The 22,329-nt window shown below is 55.6% G+C and overlaps 1 protein-coding gene across 1 annotated transcript in view; it reads left to right on the forward strand.

Annotated features, from left to right (window-relative positions):
- Positions 1 to 679: 679 nt before the first annotated feature.
- LOC121358318 (adhesion G protein-coupled receptor L1-like) overlaps positions 680 to 22,329 on the forward strand; it is a 43,228-nt gene continuing 21,578 nt past the window's right edge. The window contains exons 1-11 of the mRNA XM_041476420.1: positions 680 to 692; positions 1,749 to 2,546; positions 3,525 to 3,529; positions 4,307 to 4,492; positions 6,959 to 6,997; positions 10,038 to 10,221; positions 14,885 to 14,950; positions 15,327 to 15,532; positions 17,039 to 17,209; positions 19,323 to 19,532; positions 21,625 to 21,845. Coding sequence (XP_041332354.1) covers positions 680 to 692; positions 1,749 to 2,546; positions 3,525 to 3,529; positions 4,307 to 4,492; positions 6,959 to 6,997; positions 10,038 to 10,221; positions 14,885 to 14,950; positions 15,327 to 15,532; positions 17,039 to 17,209; positions 19,323 to 19,532; positions 21,625 to 21,845 — 2,099 coding nt within the window. The remainder of the gene's footprint in view (positions 693 to 1,748; positions 2,547 to 3,524; positions 3,530 to 4,306; positions 4,493 to 6,958; positions 6,998 to 10,037; positions 10,222 to 14,884; positions 14,951 to 15,326; positions 15,533 to 17,038; positions 17,210 to 19,322; positions 19,533 to 21,624; positions 21,846 to 22,329) is intronic.

Below are 22,329 nucleotides of genomic sequence, written 5' to 3' on the forward strand. Positions count from 1 at the left end.
CACCTGGATGGGCTCACCTGGATGGGCACACCTGGATCCGTGTGCACACCTGGATGGGCACACACACCTGGATGGGCACACCTGGATGGGCTCACCTGGATGGGCACACCTGGATCCGTGTGCACACCTGGATGGGCACACCTGGATCCGTGTGCACACCTGGATGGGCTCACCTGGATGGGCTCACCTGGATGGGCACACCTGAATCCTTGTGCACACCTGGATGGGCTCACCTGGGCTGGGCACACCTGGGCACACCTGGATCTTTGGGCACATCTGTGCACACCTGGGATGTGCACACCTGGGCACGTCTGGGCACGCCTGTGCACACCTGTGCCTTGTGCACACCTGGATCCTTGGGCACACCTGTGCCTGAGCTCACCGGGGGCCTGTGCGCTTCCAGCCCTCGTGCACACCTGAACTGTGCACACCTGGGGCTGCGCACCCACAGCTCCTCGTGCACACCTGGATCCAGCTGCACGTCCAGGTGTGCCCCCTGCACACGCAGCCCCCGCGCCCCTCTGCACACGTGTGTGCGACGGGGCACAGGTGGGGCAGCGACACACCTGGGCAGGTGTGACAGTGACACACACCTGTGTGAGCACAAACACTTGGGAAGGTGTGACAGTGACACACACCTGGGCAGGTGTGACAGTGACACACCTGGGCAGGCGTAGCGATGACACACACCTGTGAGCACGCACAGGTAACGGCTGCAGGTGTGAGCGCAGAGCAACGCAGGTGTGGCAGCTCTCGCACACCTGAGCAGCCACACCTAAGTGTGCAAATGTGCTGCTCACACCTCTGCTCACACCTGTGCTCACCTGTGCTCATCTGTGCTCACCTGTGCACACCTGTGCTCAGAGCTTTGCACACCTGTGCTCACCTGTCCCCCCAGTCGCTGATGAAACGCTTCTCTTTTCTCTCCTCTTCTCGCTGTCCCCGTGTCCCCATCCCTGTCTGTCCCCTCACTGCCACCCCCTCGCTGTCCCTCTGTCCCCTCGTGTCCCCGCTGCCCCCCCGTCTGTCCCCACCTCCACGCCTGTCGCCGTGTCCGTCTGTCCCGTCCCCACGTCCATCCTTCTGTCCCTGTCCATCCCTGTGTCCCCATGTCTGTCCCCTCTTCTTCCATCTGTCCTGCTGTCCCCGTGACTGCCATCCATCCGTGTCCCCCGTCTGTCCGTGTCTGTCACTGTCCCTGTGTCTGTCCCCTCACCCATCCCCATGCCCCCCATCCATCCATCTCCGTGTCCCCATGTCTGTCCCCACCCCGTCCTACTGTCCCCTTCCCTCCCCGTGTCTGTCCCCAAACCCATTCCCCCGCCCCTCCTCCATCCTGTGTCCGTGTGTCTGTCCCCAAACCCATTCCCCCGTCCCTCCTCCACCCCTGTGTCCGTGTGTCTGTCCCCGTGTCCCTCGCCACCCATCCCGACTCCCCACCCCTCCCGTGTCCCCGTTCCTCTCCATGTCCCATGTTACGCCTGTCCCACAAACCACCCGTGTCCTTCTGTCTGTCCCTCTGTCCCTCCCTGTGTCCCCATCTCCGTCCCCGTGTCCCCCTGTCTGTCCCCAACCTCCCCGTGTCCCCACCCTCCCGTGTCCCTCTGTCCATCCCCATGTCCCCCTGTCCGTCCCTCCCCTTGTCCCCCTGTCCCTCCCCGTGTCCCTCTGTCCGTCCCACCCTCCCCCTGGCCCTCTGTCCCTCCCCGTGTCCCCCTGTCCGTCCCCCCCCCCGTGTCCCCCCGCAGTTTTCGTCTGCCCGGGGGTGCCGCAGCGCGTGGGGCCGGCGCTGTCCACGCACGAGTCTCCGCACCAGGCGGGCGGCTGGTGCCGGGACCCGCTGCAGTCGGGGGACCGGCTCTACGTGCTGCCCTGGGTGCCGTACCGCACCGACACGCTCACCGAGTACGCCTCCTGGGCCGACCTGGTGGGCGCCCGGCCCGCGGCCACGCACCGGCTCCCGCACCGCGCCGACGGCACCGGCTTCGTGGTGTACGACGGCGCCGTGTTCTACAACAAGGAGCGCACCCGCAGCATCGTCAAGTACGACCTGCGCACCCGCATCAAGAGCGGCGAGACCGTGGTGGGCGCCGCCAACTATCACGACACGTCGCCCTATCGCTGGGGCGGCAAGACCGACATCGACCTGGCGGTGGACGAGGAGGGGCTCTGGGTCATCTACGCCACCGAGGGCAACGGCGGGCGGCTGGTGGTGAGCCAGCTGAACCCCTACACGCTGCGCCTGGAGGGCACCTGGGAGACCGGCTACGCCAAGCGGGCGGCCTCGGACGCCTTCATGGCCTGCGGGGTGCTCTACGTGGTGCGCAGCGTCTACCTGGACGACGACACGGAGCACCTGGGCAACGCGCTGGTCTACGCCTTCGACACGCGGCGCGGGCGCGGCTCGGCGCTGGCGCTGCCCTTCCCCAACCCGTACCAGTTCGTGGCCTCGGTGGGCTACAACCCCCGCGACAACCAGCTGTACGTGTGGAACAACCACTTCTTGCTGCGCTACGGCCTCGACTTCGCGCCCCTGGACGGCGACGGTCAGCGGGGAGGGGGCTGCGGGGTGGGGCTGGGGGAGAGGTGGGGAGACCACTTGGGGGGAGCTCTGGGGCCGGGGGGAGCCCTGGGGGTCCCGGTTTGCTTTGGGGGCAGCCTTGGGGGTCCCGGTTTGATTTGGGGGCAGCCTTGGGGGTCCCGGTTTGCTTTGGGGGAGCCCTGGGGGTCCCAGATTATTTTGGGGGCAGCCTTGGTGGTCTCGGTTTGCTTTGTGGGAGCCCTGGGGGGTCACAGGTTATTTTGGGGGGAGCTCTGGGGGTCCCGGTTTGATTTGGGGGAGCCCTGGGGGTCCTGGTTTATTCTGGGGGGAGCCCTGGGGGTCCCGGTTTGATTTGGGAGAGCTGTGGGGGTCCCAGATTATTTTGGGGGTGCAGCCCCAAATATCTGAGGAGAGCCCTGGGGGTCGCGGTTTGCTTTGGGGGTACAACCTGAGGTACTTCGGGGGAGCCCCAGCAAGTTGTGGGGGGCCAGTTCACCTTGGGGGTGCAGCCCCAATGCCCACAGGGAGCCCCAGATGTGTGGGGGGAGCGCTGGGGGTCCCAGTTCACTTTGGGGGTGCAGCCCCCGGTCCCAGAAGGACCCCCAGGTATTTTGGGGAGCTCTGGTTTATGCTGGGGGGCCCTCCCGGTGTTGTGGGGGTCCAGTTTAGTTTTTGGGGGGGGCAGCCCTGGGAGTCGGGGTTTACTTTGGGGGTGCCCCAGTTCACTTTGGGGGCACAGCAGTCTTGGGGGGGACCCCTGGGGGGGTCTGGAATCACTTTGGGGGGACCCCCAAGCGCTCGGGGGCACCTCCGGGTTGATTTGGGGGTCTCGCTGTGCCCCAGTCCCGGGGGGGGGGCTCCGGGGTCACTTTGGTGGGGCCATCAGCCCCTCTCCCCCCCATCGGCTGGAGGGGACCCCTGGGGGGGTTCAGGGGGGTCCCCCAGGCCCTGAACTCCCCCCCCCGTTTTTGTGCCCCCCCAGGTCTGGTGACGACCGAGCCGCTAAACAGGGATCCCCAAAATGGGACCAGCCCAAAGGGGACACCCCTAAACAGGGATCCCCCAAAATGGGACCTGCCCAAAGGGACACCCCTAAGCAGGAATCCCCCAAAACCAGGACCCCCCAGAAAGGGGGATACCTCTAACGAGGACCCCCCAAGCAGGGACCCCCTAAAATGCAGATACTCCCAAAACAGGACCCCCCCCAATGAGGAAACCCCCCCTAAATTAGGATACCCCAAAATAGGGACTGCCCCAAATGGGGACCCCCCTCCAAACAGGGACCCCCAGAAATGGGGACACCCTGAGAAGGGGGGCTGGGGGGGCACCCCTACATCCCCCACGGGGTTGGGGAGGGTCGGGGACCCCCTGAGTGGGGAGCAGCCCCTGCAGAGGGAGGGATACCCCACGACCCTCCAGGGGAGACCCCTCAGAACATCCCGACCCCACAGAGGCGCCTGATCCCACGTAGGGGGTCCCCCAAACCCCCTGGGGGATATTGGGGAGCCACCCCTGAGCTGTGGGTGCCCCCCGACCCCCTGGGAGATATCAAAGACCCCCCCACTTACCCATGGGTGCCCCCCCAAACCCCCTGGGGGATATCGGGGACCCCCCCACTGACCCATGACCCTCTCAGACCCCCTGTAACTCCCCCCAGATCTCCCAAAAGCCTGGGGGACATCAGGGAGCCCCCCTGACCCGCGGGTGCCCCCCCAAACCCCCCGGGGGATATCGGGGACCCCCCTGAGGCTGCGTGCCCCCCAGATCAAGAGCGGGGAGAACGCGGCGTCCATCGCGGGGGAGCTGGCGCGGCACACGCGGGGCCCGGTGTTCGCGGGGGACGTCAGCTCGGCCGTGCGGCTGCTGGAGCAGCTCCTGGACATCCTGGACGCGCAGCTGCAGGCGCTGCGCCCGCTCGAGAGGGAGTCCGCGGGCAAAAACTACAACAAGGTGGGACCCCAAAACCCGGATTTGGGGTTCAGCCCAAAGGGGGGGACAGGACAGGCAGGGGACTGGCAGGGGACAGTGGGGACATGGTGGTGGCACATCCTGGACAGGCAGCTGCAGGCGCTGCGCCCGCTAGAGAGGGAGTCAGCGGGGAAAAACTACAAGAAGGTGGGACCCCAAAACCCGGATTTGGGGTTCAGATTGCTGGGGGGGCCATGGGATGGGCAGAGGACCGGCAGGGGACAGTGGGGACCCGGTGGTGGCGCATCCTGGGCAGGCAGCTGCAGGCGCTGCGCCCGCTAGAGAGGGAGTCAGCGGGGAAAAACTACAAGAAGGTGGGACCCCAAAACCCGGATTTGGGGTTCAGATTGCTGGGGGACTGAGAGGGAACAGGTGGGACCCCAAAACCCGGATTTGGGGTTCAGGCTGCTGGGGGGGCAGGAGTGCTGGGGACACGGCGGTGGCACATCCTGGGTGTGCGCTGCGCCTGCTCGAGGGGAAAAATCCGGGGAACCCAAAGCCCAGATTTGGGGTTTGGCCCAAAAAGGGACTGAGGGGCAACAGGTGGGACCCAGAGGGGACAGAGGGGACAGAGGGGACAGAGGGGACAGGGGTCAAGGGCTCTGAGCACCAAAAAAGGCAGAGCCGCAACAAGAACGGCAGCGAGGTGGGACCCAAAAAACCCCAATTTGGTGTTCAGCCCAAAGGGGGAGCAGGGGGAACAGGTGGGACCCCAAAAGCCGGATTTGGGGTTCAGCCCAAAAGGGGGCCAGAGGGGGAACAGGTGGGACCCCAAAAGCCGGATTTGGGGTTCAGCCCAAAGGGGGAGCAGGGGGAACAGGTGGGACCCCAAAAGCCGGATTTGGGGTTCAGCCCAAAAGGGGGCCAGAGGGGGAACAGGTGGGACCCCAAAAGCCGGATTTGGGGTTCAGCCCAAAAGGGGAGCAGGGGGAACAGGTGGGAGACAGAGGGGACAGAGGGGACTGAGGTCGAGGGGCTCTGAGCACCAAAAAACCTACAGCAAGGTGGGAGCCCATGATGGTTTTGGGTTGTTAATTTGAGATTTTGTTATTTTTTTAGGTTTTTTTGGGGTAATGTGTTAATGAGTGTGGTGGGTTTAGTGCTGGTTAATTATTAGTATTTAATTATTAGTAATAATTATGATTATATTATTATATATTATTGTATCTATTATTGTTTGTATAAAATATGTATTATTATTATTGTATATATATTATATTATTATATATTGTATATAATTATACATATATAATATATATAATATATAAAAATATATAATATATATAATATAATATATATTTTTATATTATTATTATATATTATATTACATTATACTATTATATAACTAATTGACTAATAATTATTAGTATTTATAATACTATATGTTATTTAAACATATAAATGTATTTATATTTATATTTATACTATTTAGAATGCTAATTAATACTAATTAATATTAACATAGTTATAAATTATATATAGTATAGTGTATATTATATATACAGTTATTATGTCAATATACATTATATGATAACATATATATTATATATTATGTTAACATACATAACTTGTATAATATATGATACTACATAATAATAGTAATTACTATTATTATGCTACAATACTAATTAATTATTAGTATTTATTTTTAATTTGGAGGCAGGATTAGGAGAAAGGTAAAGTAGGTTTAAAACATTAAAAGGCTATAAAGAAAAAATTATTAATAGCAATTAAAAGAAAGAGTAATAAGAAATAGAATAAAATCTTTCAAAGTGTTTTAATTTATTTTTTTTTTTACTGATAATGTATAGAAAGCAAATTTAAAACTGTAGTTAGTTTATTATTTTGAGAAGGTTTTTATTTAGGGAGAGAAGGGGTTTTTTTGTTAATGTTATGGAGATTTTTATTTTGAAAAAAAAGTTTGGGAGCTTTGAGCACCAAAGGAGGAAGAGTTACAGCGAAAACTCGACAAGGTGGGACCCCAAAACCCCGATTTTGGGGTCACCCTATTGAGGGGTGGAGTGGCCAAGGGGGAACTTGTGCCTGTGCCCCAGTTTTGGGGGGCTCCAGAACCTGAACCCTATTTTTGAGGGTTTTGGCTGACTTTTGGGGTTCTGCCCTGAATTTTGGGGTTGTCCTGGCCGAAATGTTGAGGAGCTCCTTTTCTAGAGATCAAACATGCTCTGCCCCGAATTTTGGGGTGCTCTTGCCCAGATTTTTGGGGTCGCTGTGCTGGGCCCCTTCTCCTGTTCCACATTTGGGCAGTCCCTCCCCAAATGTTGGGGTTGTTCTGCCTCAAATGTTGGGGTTGTTCTGCCCTAGGTTTTGGGGTTCTTTCCTGGATTTTGGGAGGATCTTGTTGTGGATTTTGGGGTGCCCCTGGTGCAGGTTTTGGGGTCCCATCCCCTCACCTGGGTGTCCCCTCCCCCGTTTTATTGTCCCCCCCAGATGCACAAGCGGGAGCGAACCTGCAAGGATTACATCAAGGTGAGGGGGTGTGGCCTGAAGGGGGAGTGGCCGTGAACAATGGGAGGGGCTTGTGTGGGTGTGGTGGGCAGGGCTTGTGGAGCTGTGGGTGGGGCTTGAGTGGGTGGGCATGTCAAGGACAGGGCTATGAAATGGGTGGGGCCTGTGTTGGTGGGTGGGGCTTATTCAGGGGGTGGAATTGTCTGGGTGGGTGTGTCCCGTGGGTGGGGTCTGTCTGGGTGGGTGTGTCCCATGGGTGGGGTCTATCTGGGTGGGTGTGTCCTATGGGTGGGGTCTGTCTGGGTGGGTGTGTCCTCAGAGTTGGACATGACCACACCCAGGGCAGTGCTGGAGACCTGGGGGATGGGTGTTAGTGGGCGGGGCCTGTCCTGGGTGGATGTGGCATGTGGGCACGTCCCTTTGGGTGTGTCATTTGGGTGTGTCATTTGGGTGTGCCCCCTGGGCGTGTCCCGTGGGCGTGTCCCAAGGCGTCTCAGCCCCGCCCACCCTGCCCATTCCACAGGCTTTGCTGGAGGCCGTGGGGGTTGGGTGTGTCCATATAATATATATAATATAATATATATTTTTATATTATTATTATATATTATATTACATTATACTATTATATAACTAATTGACTAATAATTATTAGTATTTATAATACTATATGTTATTTAAACATATAAATGTATTTATATTTATATTTATACTATTTAGAATGCTAATTAATACTAATTAATATTAACATAGTTATAAATTATATATAGTATAGTGTATATTATATATACAGTTATTATGTCAATATACATTATATGATAACATATATATTATATATTATGTTAACGTACATAACTTGTATAATATATGATACTACATAATAATAGTAATTACTATTATTATGCTACAATACTAATTAATTATTAGTATTTATTTTTAATTTGGAGGCAGGATTAGGAGAAAGGTAAAGTAGGTTTAAAACATTAAAAGGGTATAAAGAAAAAATTATTAATAGCAATTAAAAGAAAGAGTAATAAGAAATAGAATAAAATTTTTCAAAGTGTTTTAATTTTTTTTTTTTTACTGATAATGTACAGAAAGCAAATTTAAAACTGTAGTTAGTTTATTATTTTGAGAAGGTTTTTATTTAGGGAGAGAAGGGGTTTTTTTGTTAATGTTATGGAGATTTTTTTATTTAAAAACTATATATTATGTTAACATACATAACTTGTATAATATATGATACTACATAATAATAGTAATTACTATTATTATGCTACAATACTAATTAATTATTAGTATTTATTTTTAATTTGGAGGCAGGATTAGGAGAAAGGTAAAGTAGGTTTAAAACATTAAAAGGCTATAAAGAAAAAATTATTAATAGCAATTAAAAGAAAGAGTAATAAGAAATAGAATAAAATCTTTCAAAGTGTTTTAATTTATTTTTTTTTTTACTGATAATGTATAGAAAGCAAATTTAAAACTGTAGTTAGTTTTTTTTTTTGAGAAGGTTTTTTTTTTTAGTTTATTTAGGGAGAGAAGGGGTTTTTTTGTTAATGTTATGGAGATTTTTTTATTTAAAAACAAAAGTTTGGGAGCTTTGAGCACCAAAGGAGGAAGAGTTACAGCAAAAACTCGACAAGGTGGGACCCCAAAACCCCGATTTTGGGGTCACCCTATTGAGGGGTGGAGTGGCCAAGGGGGAACTTGTGCCTGTGCCCCAGTTTTGGGGGGCTCCAGAACCTGAACCCTATTTTTGAGGGTTTTGGCTGACTTTTGGGGTTCTGCCCTGAATTTTGGGGTTGTCCTGGCCGAAATGTTGAGGAGCTCCTTTTCTAGAGATCAAACATGCTCTGCCCCGAATTTTGGGGTGCTCTTGCCCAGATTTTTGGGGTCGCTGTGCTGGGCCCCTTCTCCTGTTCCACATTTGGGCAGTCCCTCCCCAAATGTAGGGGTTGTTCTGCCTCAAATGTTGGGGTTGTTCTGCCCTAGGTTTTGGGGTTCTTTCCTGGATTTTGGGAGGATCTTGTTGTGGATTTTGGGGTGCCCCTGGTGCAGGTTTTGGGGTCCCATCCCCTCACCTGGGTGTCCCCTCCCCCGTTTTATTGTCCCCCCCAGATGCACAAGCGGGAGCGAACCTGCAAGGATTACATCAAGGTGAGGGGGTGTGGCCTGAAGGGGGCGTGGCCGTGAACAATGGGAGGGGCTTGTGTGGGTGTGGTGGGCAGGGCTTGTGGAGCTGTGGGTGGGGCTTGAGTGGGTGGGCATGTCAAGGACAGGGCTATGAAATGGGTGGGGCCTGTGTTGGTGGGTGGGGCTTATTCAGGGGGTGGAATCTGCATGGGCGTGGCTTAGGGATGATAATAGTAGGTGGGTGGGGCTTTGGGAGATGAGCATGGTCAGCATGGATGGGGTCTGGGGGTTTGGGGAGGTTTTGTGCTGGGTGTGGAGCGTGGAAGGACAGGTCACATGGGCGTGGGCGGAGTCTGGGTGGGTGTGTCCCATGGGTCGGGTCTGTCTGGGTGGGTGTGTCACATGGGTGGGGTCTGTCTGGGTGGGTGTGTCCTATGGGTGGGGTCTGTCTGGGTGGGTGTGTCCTATGGGTGGGGTCTGTCTGGGTGGGTGTGTCCTATGGGTGGGGTCTGTCTGGGTGGGTGTGTCCTCAGAGTTGGACATGACCACACCCAGGGCAGTGCTGGAGACCTGGGGGATGGGCGTTAGTGGGCGGGGCCTGTCCTGGGTGGATGTGGCATGTGGGCACGTCCCTTTGGGTGTGTCATTTGGGTGTGTCATTTGGGTGTGCCCCCTGGGCGTGTCCCGTGGGCGTGTCCCAAGGCGTCACAGCCCCGCCCACCCTGCCCATTCCACAGGCTTTGCTGGAGGCCGTGGGGGTTGGGTGTGTCCCTGGGTGTGTCCCCCAGGCGTGTCCCAAGGCGTGTCCCAGCCCCACCCATCCCGCAGGCTTTGCTGGAGGCTATGGGGGTTGGGTGTGTCCCTGGGCGTGTCCTTTGGGCGTGTCCCAAGGCGTGTCCCAGCCCCGCCCACGCCTCCCGTCCCGCAGGCCGTGGTGGAGGCCGTGGACAACCTGCTGCGTCCGGAGGCGCTGGAGTCGTGGCGGGACATGAACGGCTCGGAGCAGGCGCACACGGCCACCATGCTGCTGGACGTGCTCGAGGAGGGCGCCTTCCTGCTCGCCGACAACGTCAAGGAGCCCGCGCGCTTCCTGGCCGCCCGACAGAACCTGGGTCAGCCCCACGGGGACCCCGGGACCCCCACCCAAACCCCTGCGGCCCCTCCGAACCCCGAACCCCTTGCTGGGGTCCCCACAGGCCCCTGCTGCCGGCCCTGTCCCTCCTTGCAGTGCCCAGGGTCCGTAAGAGACCCTCATGTCCCAATATCCCAATCCCAATCAATCCCAGTTCCCAATCCCAAATCCCCAATCCCAAACCCAAATTTCCAAATCCCAAATTCCCAATCCCAATCCCAATCCCAGTTCCCAATCCCAAATCCCCAATTCCAATCCCAAACCCAAATTCCCACATGCCAAATTCCCAATCCAAAATCCCCAATCCCGATCCCAATCCCCGATCCTCAATTCCAAATCCCAAATTCCCAATCCCAAATCCCCCATTCCAATCCAATCCCAATCCCAAATCCCCAATCCCAATCCCAATTCCCAAATCCCAAATTCCCAATCCCAAATCCCCCATTCCAATCCAATCCCAATCCCAAATCCCCAATCCCAATCCCAATTCCCAAATCCCAAATTCCCAATCCCAAACCCCCCATCCCAATCCAATCCCAATCCCAAATCCCCAATCCCAATCCCAATTCCCAAATCCCAAATTCCCAACCCAAATCCCCATTCATCCCTGGGACACTGAGGCTCTCCCCCAATCCCTCCCCGGGGTCTCCAGGGGCCTCTCCCACCCCTGTTCCCTCCCTGGATCATCTCCCACCCCCAACCCCAACTTGGGGACCCCCACCCCAATTCCCTGAGCATTGAGGGTCTCCCGTGGGTGACACGCGCATGTTCCCGCGGGCTCTGTGTGACACACGGCTTTTCCTGCATTATTCCAGCACTTTTCTGTGGTTTTCCATGTTTTTCCGTGTTTCCTGGCAGTTTTGGAGGTGTCAGTGCTGAACACTGACAGGCCACTCCAGGAGCTCCTCTTTTCCATGTTTTCCCATGTTTTTTCCATATTTTCCAATTTTTTTTCCATGTTTTCCCCCTGTTCTGGAGGTGTCAGTGCTCAGCACCGAGGGGCCGCTCCAGAAGCTTGTGTTTTCTGTGGTTTTCCGTATTTTCCATGGTTTTTCCCTGGTTTTTCCCTGTTTTTGGCAGTGCTGGACATGTTGGTGTTTAACACCGAGGGACCACTCCAGGAACTTGTGTTTTCTGTGTTTTTCCATTTCATTTTTTTCCCATATTTTCTGTGGGTTTTTTAAATATTTTTCCATATTTTCCATGTTTTTCCCCATATTTTCCATGTTTTTTCCCTGTTTTTTGCAGTGCTGGAGGTGTTGGTGCTGAACAGTGAGGGGCTGCTCCAGGAGCTCGTATTTTCAGTGGTTTTCCTTGTTTTTCTGTATTTTCCATGGGTTTTTTTTTCCATATTCTTCCCTTTTTTTCCCTGTTTTTGGTAGTGCTGGAGATGTCAGTGCTCAACACCAAGGGGCCGCTCCAGGAGCTCATGTTTCCTGTGTTTTTCCATATTTTCCATGGGCTTTTTTCCATACTTCCCATGTGTTTTCCTGGTTTTCCATGTTGTTTTGTTACTGCTTGGGCTTTTAGGGGTCTGTCCAACCCTGGCTGCCGTGGGTGTCTGGATAGCAAAGTCCAGCTAAGCACAACCTGTCCGGGTCCCTCAGGCAGGCTCCGGGCCGCAGGCAATCTTAGCAAGCTCAGCTCTTTAGTGATTTCAGCTGTGTGGTGAATTCAGCTCTTTAGCGATTTCAGCTCTTTAGCAATTTCAGCTGTTTAGCGATTTCAGCTCTTTAGCAATTTCAGCTGTTTAGCGATTTCAGCTCTTTAGCAATTTCAGCTGTTTAGCGATTTCAGCTCTTTAGCAATTTCAGCTGTTTAGCGATTTCAGCTCTTTAGCAATTTCAGCTGTTTAGCGATTTCAGCTCTTTAGCAATTTCAGCTGTTTAGCGATTTCAGCTCTTTAGCAATTTCAGCTGTTTAGCGATTTCAGCTCTTTAGCAATTTCAGCTGTTTAGCGATTTCAGCTCTTTAGCAATTTCAGCTGTTTAGCGATTTCAGCTGTGTGGTGAATTCAGCTCTTTAGCGATTTCAGCTGTGTGGTGAATTCAGCTCTTTGATGATTTCAGCTCTTTAGCAATTTCAGCTGTTTAGCGATTTCAGCTCTTTGGTGAATTCAGCTCTCTGGTGATTTCAGCTCTCTGGTGATTTCAGCTCTTTAGCAATTTCAGCTCTTTGGTGAATTCAGCTCTTTAGCGATTTCAGCTCTTTAGTGATTTCATTTCTTTGGTGATTTCAGCTCTTTGGTGATTTCAGCTCTTTGGTGAATTCAGCTCTATTATATTTCTTTTTCTTGGGCCAGCTCTCATAAGCCCTCAAAAGAAGTATAATACACCCAAGGATAGCTCAGCTATTGCTTTGGGGGCATAAAATAAGCAGGATGACTTCTGCTGCAGTGTTAGAAACAAAAAAGGTTTAATAAAAGGCAAAATAACAAACAGAAGAACTCGAGCCAGGTGCAGAAGTCTGCTCCTGGTAAAAACACCTCACAAAAGCCTTTGTTCTTTTATTCTCTTTCTACCTCATGAGTCAGGCGGGACTTTTTAGCTTCTATCCAATTAGATGTTCTCAAGTTTTTTACTGAAGTCCCTGAGGTCCTATAAGGTGGCTTTTCACCTAATCGTTGAGAAAAACTTCTGAGCTTCTTCCCTTTTTTGAAGGACAAAAGCTACTTTTGCCACTCTGTCATTAGAGGGCACACTCCTACACAGCTCTTTGGTGAATTCAGTTCTTTGGCGATTTCAGCTCTTTGGTGATTTCATCTCTTTGGTGAATTAATCTCTTAGGTGATCTCAGCTCTTTAGCGATTTCAGCTCTTTGGTGTATTCAGCTCTTTGGTGAATTCAGCTCTTTATCGAATTCAGCTCTTTGGTGAATTCATCTCTGGTGAATTCAGCTCATTAGTGATTTCAGCTCTTTAGCAATTTCATCTCTTTAGCAATTTCAGCTCTTTGGTGAATTCAGCTCTTTGGTGATTTCAGCTCTCTGGTGATTTCAGCTCTTTGGTGAATTCAGCTCTTTGGTGAATTCATCTCTTTGGTGATTTCAGCTCTTTGGTGAATTCAGCTCTTTGGTGAATTCATCTCTTTGGGGAATTCAGCTCTCTGGTGAATTCAGCTCTTTGGTGAATTCAGCTCTTTGGTGATTTCAGCTCTCTGGTGATTTCAGCTCTTTGGTGATTTCAGCTCTTTAGCGATTTCAGCTCTTTGGTGTATTCAGCTCTTTGGTGAATTCAGCTCTTTATCGAATTCAGCTCTTTGGTGAATTCATCTCTGGTGAATTCAGCTCATTAGTGATTTCAGCTCTTTAGCAATTTCATCTCTTTGGTGAATTTAGCTCTTTAGCAATTTCAGCTCTTTAGCGATTCCAGCTCTTTGGTGATTTCAGCTCTGTGGTGAATTCAGCTCTTTGGCGATTTCAGCTCTTTGGTAATTTCAGCTCTCTGGTGATTTCATCTCTTTAGCGATTTCATCTCTTTGGCGATTCCAGCTCTGTGGTGAATTCAGCTCTTTGCTTGCCAAGTGCCTCGGCAGACGCAGGGAGAGAGAGGAGAAGGCGGCGTGAGGTTCACAGACGTGCCTTTATTGGCAGCTCCTGCGAAGGGTCTCGGTGACAGCTCTTCTGCAGAACTGGGCAGCAACAGGGCTTCACACAGGATACGGGAGTTTTGGGAAAATCCCAGTCCAATAGAGTCAAGGGAACATGACCCATGGTCTTACAGCGAGATAGCGAGGGTCCGAAGGTGGAAGAGGGGCTTCTCAGGTCCAGTCATCATGGCTTGGCATTTCTTATCTTAGGCTGGTCGCTCCAGGGAGGCCTTGCAGGCCCTGTGGCTGCTGCATTGTTTTCCCCGTTTTCCCCCAGTTCTGGAGGTGTCGTGCTCAATACTGAGGGGCCGCTCCAGGAGCTTGTGTTTTCTCTGTTTTCCCGTGTTTTCAATAGGTTTTTTTCCATATGTTCCACGGTTTTCTGGCAGTTCTGGAGGTGTTGGTGCTGAAGACAGAGTAGCTATTCCAGTAGCTCCTGTTTTTGCGTATTTCCCATGTTTTTTCCATGTTTTTCCATATTTTCAATGTTCCTTTCCATATTTTGCATGGTTTTTCCATATTTTTCATAGGGTTTTTTTTCCATATTTTCCATCTTTTCCACGTTTTCCATATTTTTTCCATGTTTTCCCCCAGTTCTGGAGGTGTCGGTGCTCAACACTAATGGGCTGCTTCAGGTTTAGCAATTTTCCATGGTTTTTCCATATTTTCCATGGGGTTTTTTCCATATTTTCCATTTTTTTCTCCATATTTTCCATCGTATTTTTCTGTATTTTCCCTGGTTTTCCATATTTTCCATGTTTGTTTCCCTGTTTTTGGCAGTGCTGGAGGTGTCGGGGCTGAACACCAAGGGGCCCCTCCAGGAGCTCGTGTTCCCCATGTTTTTCTGTATTTTCCATGGGTTCTTTCCCTGTTTTTCTGTATTTTCCATGGTTTTTTCCCTGTTTTTGGCAGTGCTGGAGGTGTCGGGGCTGAACACCGAGGGGCCCCTCCAGGAGCTCGTGTTTCCCGTGTTTTTCTGTATTTTCCATGGGTTTTTTCCATGTTTTTTCCCTGTTTTTCTGTATTTTCCATGGGTTTTTTCCCTGTTTTTGGCAGTGCTGGAGGTGTCGGTGCTGAAAACCGAGGGGCCCCTCCAGGAGCTCGTGTTTCCCATGTTTTTCTGTATTTTCCATGGGTTTTTTCCATGTTTTTTCCCTGTTTTTCTGTATTTTCCATGGGTTTTTTAACACATTGGGGGGGTTTTGGGGGTGGTTTGGGGGGTCCTGGGGGAACAGGGGGCACCCTCAGAGCAGCTGGAATGGTCAGGGGGTGTCTCTGACCTGCTGCTCCCCCAGGGGTGGTGAAGGGGGGCCTGGGTGTTTTTGGGGTGGTTTTTGGGTGTTTTTGGGGTGGTTTTTGGGTTGTTTTTGGGTGGTTTTTGGGGTGTCTTTGGGATGTCTTTGGTCTGTTTTGGGGGGTGTTTTAACAGTGTTTTTTGGGGTGTTTTTGTGGTGTTTCTGGGTGTTTTTTGCGTGTCTCTGACCCGCTGTCTCCCCAGGGGTGGTGAAGGTTGTCTTCATCCTGTACAACAACCTGGGGCTGTTCCTGCCCACCGAGAATGCCACTGTGCGGCTCGGGGGGGACGGGGGGCCCCGCGCCCCCCAGCTCGTGGTCAACTCCCAGGTCATCGCCGCCTCCATCAACAAAGAGTCCAGCAGGGTCTTCCTGCGGGACCCCGTGGTCTTCACCCTGCCCCACCTGGAGGTGAGACCCCCAAAAACCCACCCGGAACCCCAGAGATCCCTGGGACCCTCAACACTGCACCCAGAGACCCCAGATCCCCAAATCTGGATGTTTTGGGACATCCAGAACTTCACCTGCACCCACGTCGAGTTCTTCACCCTGCCCCACTTCGAGGTGGGACCCCCAAAAACCCACCCAGACCCTTCCCAGGACACCCCAAACCCCACCCAGCACCTGGGAACCACTCAGGACTCCCAAAATCCCACCGAGACCTCCAAACCCACACCCAGAGCCCTCCAGACCTGCCAGGACCCCTCATTCCCCACCCAGACCCCCAGACCAAGAACCACTTTGAGGCCAAACTTCTCCTGCAGTTACTGGGATTGGGCCCCTCTCCCTCTTTTTGGGACCCCCATTTTCTCCCCATTTCCCCATTTTCCCCCATTTCCCCATTTTCTCCCCATTTCCCCATTTCCCCCCATTTCCCTCTGTCCCAGACCAAGAACCACTTTGGGGCCAACTGCTCCTTCTGGAATTACTGGGCTTGGGGCCCACCTTCTTTGGGACCCCCATTTCCCCAGTTTTCCCCCATTTCCCAGACCAAGAACCACTGTGAGATGAACTTCTGGAATTACCGGGATTGGGCCCCTCTCCCTGTCCTTGGGACCCTCTGGGACCCCCATTTTCCCCTGACTTTTCCCCGATTTTCCCCCATTTCCCCAGACCAAGAACCACTTTGGGGCCGACTACTCCTTCTGGAATTACCGAGATTGGGGCCCCCCTCTCTTTGGGACTCCCGTTTCCCCGATTTTCCCCGATTTTCCCGGATTTTCCCCCATTCCACAGACCAAGAACCACTTTGGGGCCAACTGCTCCTTCTGGAACTACTCGGAGCGCTCCATGGCCGGGCACTGGTCGAGCCAGGGCTGCCGCCTGCTGCGCTCCAACGGCACCCACAGCTCGTGCGCCTGCAGCCACCTGACCAACTTCGCCCTGCTGATGGCCCGCAGCCAGAGCGTGAGTGCCACCCCTGGCCACACCTGGGCACACCTGGATACACACCTGGGCACACCTGGGTACACACCTGAGCCCCCATTTTCTCCCCATTTCCCCATTTTCCCCCATTTCCCCATTTTCTCCCCATTTCCCCATTTTCTCCCCATTTCCCTCTGTCACAGACCAAGAACCACTTTGGGGCCAACTGCTCCTTCTGGAATTACTGGGCTTGGGGCCCACCTTCTTTGGGACCCCCATTTCCCCAGTTTTCCCCCATTTCCCAGACCAAGAACCACTGTGAGATGAACTTCTGGAATTACCGGGATTGGGCCCCTCTCCCTGTCCTTGGGACCCTCTGGGACCCCCATTTTCCCCTGACTTTTCCCCGATTTTCCCCCATTTCCCCAGACCAAGAACCACTTTGGGGCCGACTACTCCTTCTGGAATTACCGAGATTGGGGCCCCCCTCTCTTTGGGACTCCTGTTTCCCCGATTTTCCCCGATTTTCCCGGATTTTCCCCCATTCCACAGACCAAGAACCACTTTGGGGCCAACTGCTCCTTCTGGAACTACTCGGAGCGCTCCATGGCCGGGCACTGGTCGAGCCAGGGCTGCCGCCTGCTGCGCTCCAACGGCACCCACAGCTCGTGCGCCTGCAGCCACCTGACCAACTTCGCCCTGCTGATGGCCCACAGCCAGAGCGTGAGTGCCACACCCGGGCACACCTGGGCACACACACACACACCTGCAGGCACCTGACCAACTTCGCCCTGCTGATGGCCCACAGCCAGAGCGTGAGTGCCACACCCGGGCACACCTGGGCACACACACACACACCTGCAGGCACCTGACCAACTTCGCCCTGCTGATGGCCCACAGCCAGAGCGTGAGTGCCACACCCGGGCACACCTGGGCACACACACACACACCTGCAGGCACCTGACCAACTTCGCCCTGCTGATGGCCCACAGCCAGAGCGTGAGTGCCACACCCGGGCACACCTGGGCACACACACACACACCTGCAGGCACCTGACCAACTTCGCCCTGCTGATGGCCCACAGCCAGAGCGTGAGTGCCACACCCGGGCACACCTGGGCACACACACACACACCTGCAGGCACCTGACCAACTTCGCCCTGCTGATGGCCCACAGCCAGAGCGTGAGTGCCACACCCGGGCACACCTGGGCACACACACACACACCTGCAGGCACCTGACCAACTTCGCCCTGCTGATGGCCCACAGCCAGAGCGTGAGTGCCACACCCGGGCACACCTGGGCACACACACACACACCTGCAGGCACCTGACCAACTTCGCCCTGCTGATGGCCCACAGCCAGAGCGTGAGTGCCACACCCGGGCACACCTGGGCACACACACACACACCTGCAGGCACCTGACCAACTTCGCCCTGCTGATGGCCCACAGCCAGAGCGTGAGTGCCACACCCGGGCACACCTGGGCACACACACACACACCTGCAGGCACCTGACCAACTTCGCCCTGCTGATGGCCCACAGCCAGAGCGTGAGTGCCACACCCGGGCACACCTGGGCACACACACACACACCTGCAGGCACCTGACCAACTTCGCCCTGCTGATGGCCCACAGCCAGAGCGTGAGTGCCACACCCGGGCACACCTGGGCACACACACACACACCTGCAGGCACCTGACCAACTTCGCCCTGCTGATGGCCCACAGCCAGAGCGTGAGTGCCACACCCGGGCACACCTGGGCACACACACACACACCTGCAGGCACCTGACCAACTTCGCCCTGCTGATGGCCCACAGCCAGAGCGTGAGTGCCACCCCTGGGCACGCCTGGGTACACACCTGGGCATCGCTGGGTACACCTGGGCATGGGTGGGTACACCTGGGCACACCTGGACACACACCTGGGCACACCTGAGAGAGCTACGACACACCTGGGATCACCTGGTTGAGGGTCCTGCTGGCCCCTGCCCCCTCCTGGTGGCCCCTGTCCCTCCCCCTGACCTCGGCTCAGTCCCAACCCCCTCCAAATCTCTCATTCCTCCCCAAAATTCCATTTTCCCAGTTCCCACAGCAGCTGAGCCTTCATTCAGGTGCTGCTGTCGGTGCTCACCTGGGCAGGGATCCTGGTGGCCCCTGTCCCTGCCCATGGATCCAGATGACCCCAAACATTGCCTAAATGCCCAGAATTCCCATTTTCCCCCGTTTCCTGCAGTTCCGGGGGCGGCTGAAGTAGGTGCTGCTGTCGGTGATCACCTGGGCGGGGAACCTGTCCCATCCTATGTCCCTTCCTGGTGGCCCATGACCTTTCCTGGTGGCCCATGTCCCTGCCCATGACCATGAGTGGATCCCATAACCCCAAATCCCCCCTGGAATTCCCATTTTCCCCCCGTTTCCCGCAATTCCCGGGGCAGCTGAAGGAGGTGCTGCTGTCGGTGATCACCTGGGTGGGGATCCTGTCCCATCCGATGTCCCATCCTGGTGGCCCATGTCCCTTCCTGGTGGCCCATGTCCCATCCTGGTGGTCACTGTCCCTGCCCATGACCATGACTGGATCCCATAACCCCAAATCCCCACCAGAATTCCCATTTTCCCCCCGTTTCCCGCAGTTCCCGGGGCGGCTGAAGGAGGTGCTGCTGTCGGTGATCACCTGGGCAGGGATCCTGTCCCATCCTATGTCCCGTCCTGGTGGCCCATGTCCCTTCCTGGTGGCCCATGTCCCATCCTGGTGGTCACTGTCCCTGCCCATGACCATGACTGGATCCCATAACCCCAAATCCCCACCAGAATTCCCATTTTCCCCCCGTTTCCCGCAGTTCCCGGGGCGGCTGAACGAGGTGCTGCTGTCGGTGATCACCTGGGCAGGGATCCTGGTGGCCCTGCTGTGCCTGGGCCTGTCCATCTCGGCCTTCTGCTGCCTGCGGGGGCTGCCCTCGGAGCGCACCACCATCCACAAGAACCTCTGCATCAGCCTCTTCCTCGCCGAGCTGCTCTTCCTCGTGGGCATCGACAAGACGCAGTACCAGGTGGGGCTGGCACACCTGGGGCACCCCGGGGCGTACCTGGGGCTCGGGAGGGACAGCCCACGGCACACCTGGGACATGCCACATCACACCTGGGACTGCCCATGGCACACCTGGGACCCCTGAGGGACCGCCCATGGCACACCTGGGATCCCTCATGGCACACCTGGGACATGCCACATCACACCTGGGACTGCCCATGGCACACCTGGGACTGCCCATGGCACACCTGGGACCCCTGAGGGTCCACCCATGGCACACCTGGGATCCCTCATGGCACACCTGGGACATGCCACATCACACCTGGGACTGCCCATGGCACACCTGGGACCCCTGAGGGACCACCCATGGCACACCTGGGGCTCTGGAGGGACAGCCCACGGCACACCTGGGACCCCTGAGTGACACCCTGTGGCACACCACCAGAATTCCCATTTTCCCCCCGTTTCCCGCAGTTCCCGGGGCGGCTGAACGAGGTGCTGCTGTCGGTGATCACCTGGGCAGGGATCCTGGTGGCCCTGCTGTGCCTGGGCCTGTCCATCTCGGCCTTCTGCTGCCTGCGGGGGCTGCCCTCGGAGCGCACCACCATCCACAAGAACCTCTGCATCAGCCTCTTCCTCGCCGAGCTGCTCTTCCTCGTGGGCATCGACAAGACGCAGTACCAGGTGGGGCTGGCACACCTGGGGCACCCCGGGGCGTACCTGGGGCTCGGGAGGGACAGCCCACGGCACACCTGGGACATGCCACATCACACCTGGGACTGCCCATGGCACACCTGGGACCCCTGAGGGACCGCCCATGGCACACCTGGGATCCCTCATGGCACACCTGGGACATGCCACATCACACCTGGGACTGCCCATGGCACACCTGGGACCCCTGAGGGACCACCCATGGCACACCTGGGGCTCTGGAGGGACAGCCCACGGCACACCTGGGACCCCTGAGTGACACCCTGTGGCACACCTGGGACCCCTGAGGGACACCCCATGGCACACCTGGGACCCCTCATGGCACACCTGGGACTGCCCATGGCACACCTGGGACCCTTCATGGCACACGTGGGACATCCCAGGGCACATCTGAGAACCCCAGGGGACCACCTGTGGCACCACAGGACCCTCACAGTGCCCCGGGACTGCCCATGGCACACCTGGGACATCCCACATCACACCTGGGACATGCCACATTGCACCTGGGACTGCCCATGGCACACCTGGGACATGCCACATCACACCTGGGACTGCCCATGGCACACCTGGGACATGCCACATCACACCTGGGACTGCCCATGGCACACCTGGGACATGCCACATCACACCTGGGACTGCCCATGGCACACCTGGGACATCCCACATCACACCTGGGGCTGCCCATGGCACACCTGGGACATCCCAGAACAGCCCTGAGACCCCTGGAATGTCCCATTGCACCCCACAGCACCCCTGTGGGGCAGCCCATGGCACCCCTGTGACACCTGGGATCCCCAGGGGACCACCCATGACACAGGGGGACATCGCAGGACACCCTGTGGCACATTTGGGACTCCCAAGGGACCACCCATAGCATCCTTCTGGCTGTCCCCATCCCTGTCCCTGTCCCTGTCCCTGTCCCTCAACCACTGTCGGCGCAGCTGTCCCCATCCATCTTTGGGCTGTCCCTGTCCCATCTTTGGACAGTCCCTGTCCCCACGCTGTCCCCACACTGTCCCTACATGTCCCCATCCCTGCAGGTGGCCTGTCCCATCTTTGGGCTGTCCCTGTCCCTGTCCCTGTCCCATCTTTGGGCAGTCCCTGTCCCCACGCTGTCCCTACATGTCCCCTGCCCCACAGGTGGCCTGTCCCATCTTTGGGCTGTCCCTGTCCCTGTCCCTGTCCCATCTTCGGGCAGTCCCTGTCCCCACACTGTCCCCGCGCTGTCCCCACACGTCCCCACACGTCCCCACACGTCCCCATCCCCACAGGTGGCCTGTCCCATCTTTGGGCTGTCCCTGTCCCTGTCCCTGTCCCATCTTTGGGCAGTCCCTGTCCCCACGCTGTCCCCGCGCTGTCCCCACGCTGTCCCCACACGTCCCCACACGTCCCCCTCCCCGCAGGTGGCCTGTCCCATCTTCGCCGTGCTGCTGCACTATTTCTTCCTGGCGTCGTTCTCGTGGCTGTGCCTGGAGGGCGTTCACCTGTACCTGCTGCTGCTCGAGGTGTTCGACAGCGACCCCGCCCGCCGCAAGTACTACTACGCGGGGGGGTACTTCTTCCCCGCCGTCGTGGTGGCCGTGGCCGCCGCCGTGGACCACCGCAGCTACGGCACCGACCAGGCGTGAGCGCGGGGCGGGGCTGGGCGGGGCTGGGTGGAGCCAGGACATGGCTGGGGTGTGGCTGAGGTGTGGCCAGGGTGGGGCTGGGGCATGGCTGGGGTGTGGCCAGGGTGTAGCCAGGGTGGGGCTGGGTGGGGCCATGACATGGCTGGGGTGTGGCCAGGGCGGGGCAGGGGCATGACTGGGGTGTGGCCAGGGTGTGGTCAGGGGTGTGGCCAGAGGTGTGGACGGCATGGGGCTGGAGCTGAAATGTGACCAAGGTGTGACCAGGGTGTGGCTGGGGTGTGGGTGGGGTGTGGTTGGGGTGTGGTTGGGGTGTGGCTGGGGTGTGGCTTCCACCATGGGGAGTGACCAGGTGTGAATGAAAGGGCTGGGGGTGTGGCCTGATTTAGGGGGTGTGGCTCGGGCTGGGGACAGGGCTTCCCCATTGGGAGTGACAGGTATGATAGAGGAGCTGAGGGTGTGGCCTGAGTCAGGGGGCGTGGC

This window comes from Pyrgilauda ruficollis, unplaced genomic scaffold (genome assembly GCF_017590135.1).
Source record: "Pyrgilauda ruficollis isolate IOZ18807 unplaced genomic scaffold, ASM1759013v1 scaffold380, whole genome shotgun sequence".
NCBI lineage: Eukaryota > Metazoa > Chordata > Aves > Passeriformes > Passeridae > Pyrgilauda > Pyrgilauda ruficollis.